Source organism: Cyprinodon variegatus, unplaced genomic scaffold (genome assembly GCF_000732505.1).
Source record: "Cyprinodon variegatus isolate N-32 unplaced genomic scaffold, C_variegatus-1.0 Scaffold1494, whole genome shotgun sequence".
Taxonomy (NCBI): Eukaryota; Metazoa; Chordata; class Actinopteri; order Cyprinodontiformes; family Cyprinodontidae; genus Cyprinodon; species Cyprinodon variegatus.
Genome location: NW_015151947.1, coordinates 127,239 through 129,110, shown reverse-complemented (window position 1 = coordinate 129,110; position 1,872 = coordinate 127,239). Strand labels below are relative to the sequence as shown.

The window sequence follows — 1,872 nt, the reverse complement described above, 5'->3', positions numbered from 1 at the left end:
AAGATTTTTCAATTCAAACTGTCAGAAATAGCGTTGAGTTCCAGGTTTTACAGGGTGACCAAAACCAAAGCCTTGTTTTGCCTTAGAAAACATGCAAATTGAAATGGGTCCACCCCTTATTAATGGCAAGTCGTTTGGGTTCTTTATTAGCGTGCAATAACTGATACTGGACTATGCCTCTGAAAGGGGGGTCATTAGGGGGTAATTGTTGGCCCGAATGAGCAGGCCCCCCCACTCTGTTTAAGGTTGGTTTTTCTTTCTTAACATAGATGGCTTCCTTCACGTCCCTCTCAAACCACCTGTCTTCTTTGTCCAAAGTGTGAACATTCTGGTCCTTTAATGACTGTCCTTTGTCCATAAGGTGCAAAAGGGCAGCAGAGTCCTGTCCCGAGGAGGTCGCCCCTTTTTTAGCTAAACATCACAAACGCTTACAAAAGAAAAAACCCTGCTATCAGTTTTACACTTGCTCATTTCTGTACCTGCTGAGTTTGAATAGTTTGTTGCTGAATTTAAGTCTGTCCTTAGAGAAACAGGTCTGAGTGTTTTAACGTTGTCGTTGAGCCTTTCGCTGCTGCTGGCACCGTCCTTCTCATGGTAATTTACCATCGCTTCCTTCATTAGGAGGTGGCATGCAGGGGACTTTTATTAACCACCAAACTGTGTGGAAATTATTCACCATGTGAGTTTACCTTTCAGTTTTTAAAAACAAACTGCATTTACAATAAGCAGCCCTTCACAGTTCTGAGATATTTCTCACTAATGCGATTTTTGAGTCCGGTGCTTTCAGCCAAGCAACACATCTGACCTCAACATCCTGCTTGTCAACTTTGTGGTTTTAGTTTAGAAATGTTTCGTCACCCAAAGCTCTGCCTCCTTGACAGCTCTGTCATCACCAGAGCCGGACCAGCAGAAGAGGATGTCCGACTGGCAGCCTTCCCACACTTCCTGCTGCTCTGCTCGGGTTAATCTGCAGGTGACTGAACATGAGGTCGGGATGCACGGGGCGAGGCCGGGATGCATTGGGACAAAGCCATGCTGGATGCTGGGTCTGCAGACAGGAGCAGAACAGGCGGCAGGTTACTCAAGCCGGAGAGAGGAACTATGTTAGAAAATAGTTTTTTCATTTATCTCTCTGTAGGAAGCAAAAACAGGAAGTGAAATTACTCAGAATTCATTTGTCATTTAAAACCAAAAGTAGAAAAACTACCTGGAACCCAAAGCTGCTTTAACTGGGAGCAAAGTTGAAGCGACTGGTTTTAATCATTGATGGCAGGAGGAGGTTCCTTCGGCAAACCCTTCACTATGGCTGCAGAGCCGGGAGGGTTCCAGTGGGTTCTCCTGTGAACATAGTCAGTTCATGTCATGCCTGGTGGAGGTGAGGGACCCTTTATGCTGTGAAGGCGGCAGAAAGACTCTGCTAAAGCAACGGAAAGCTCCACCATCAGTGGCGTTGTACGGGTGGCGGCGGGTCAGCATTGCTCTGTCAGCAGAAACATGAAACATATCAAAGGAGGGAGGATTATGGGAGAACGTGGTTTTAAACAACGAAACCACGTTCTAGATGGCCTGAAAGAACTGAATCCGATTCCTTCTGGTGAATCAGGGGAGCTGAAACTTCCCATAACTGGAGTAAAGAATTGAAACCACAGAGATGAGCCCCTTATTGAGGCGACGCACAAGGGCAGGCAGCCGCGGCGACAGCTAACACTGAAGGCCAGGAAACACCTGGGTACACCTGGTTTTTAGCTTTTTATTTTTAGAATATGATCAAATGGAAACGAACATAATAGAATAGAACATGATAGAATAGAACATGATAGAATAGAACATGATAGAATAGAACATGATAGAATAGAATAGAACATGATAGAA

General features: G+C 45.1%; 1 protein-coding gene across 1 annotated transcript in view; it reads left to right on the top strand.

The window, feature by feature from the left end:
- Positions 1-732: 732 nt before the first annotated feature.
- The window catches only part of cass4 (Cas scaffolding protein family member 4), a 14,103-nt gene continuing 12,963 nt past the window's right edge, over positions 733-1,872 (top strand). Inside the window, exon 1 of the mRNA XM_015403409.1 lies at positions 733-973. Within this exon, the coding sequence (XP_015258895.1) occupies positions 917-973 (57 nt within the window). The 5' untranslated portion in view covers positions 733-916. The remainder of the gene's footprint in view (positions 974-1,872) is intronic.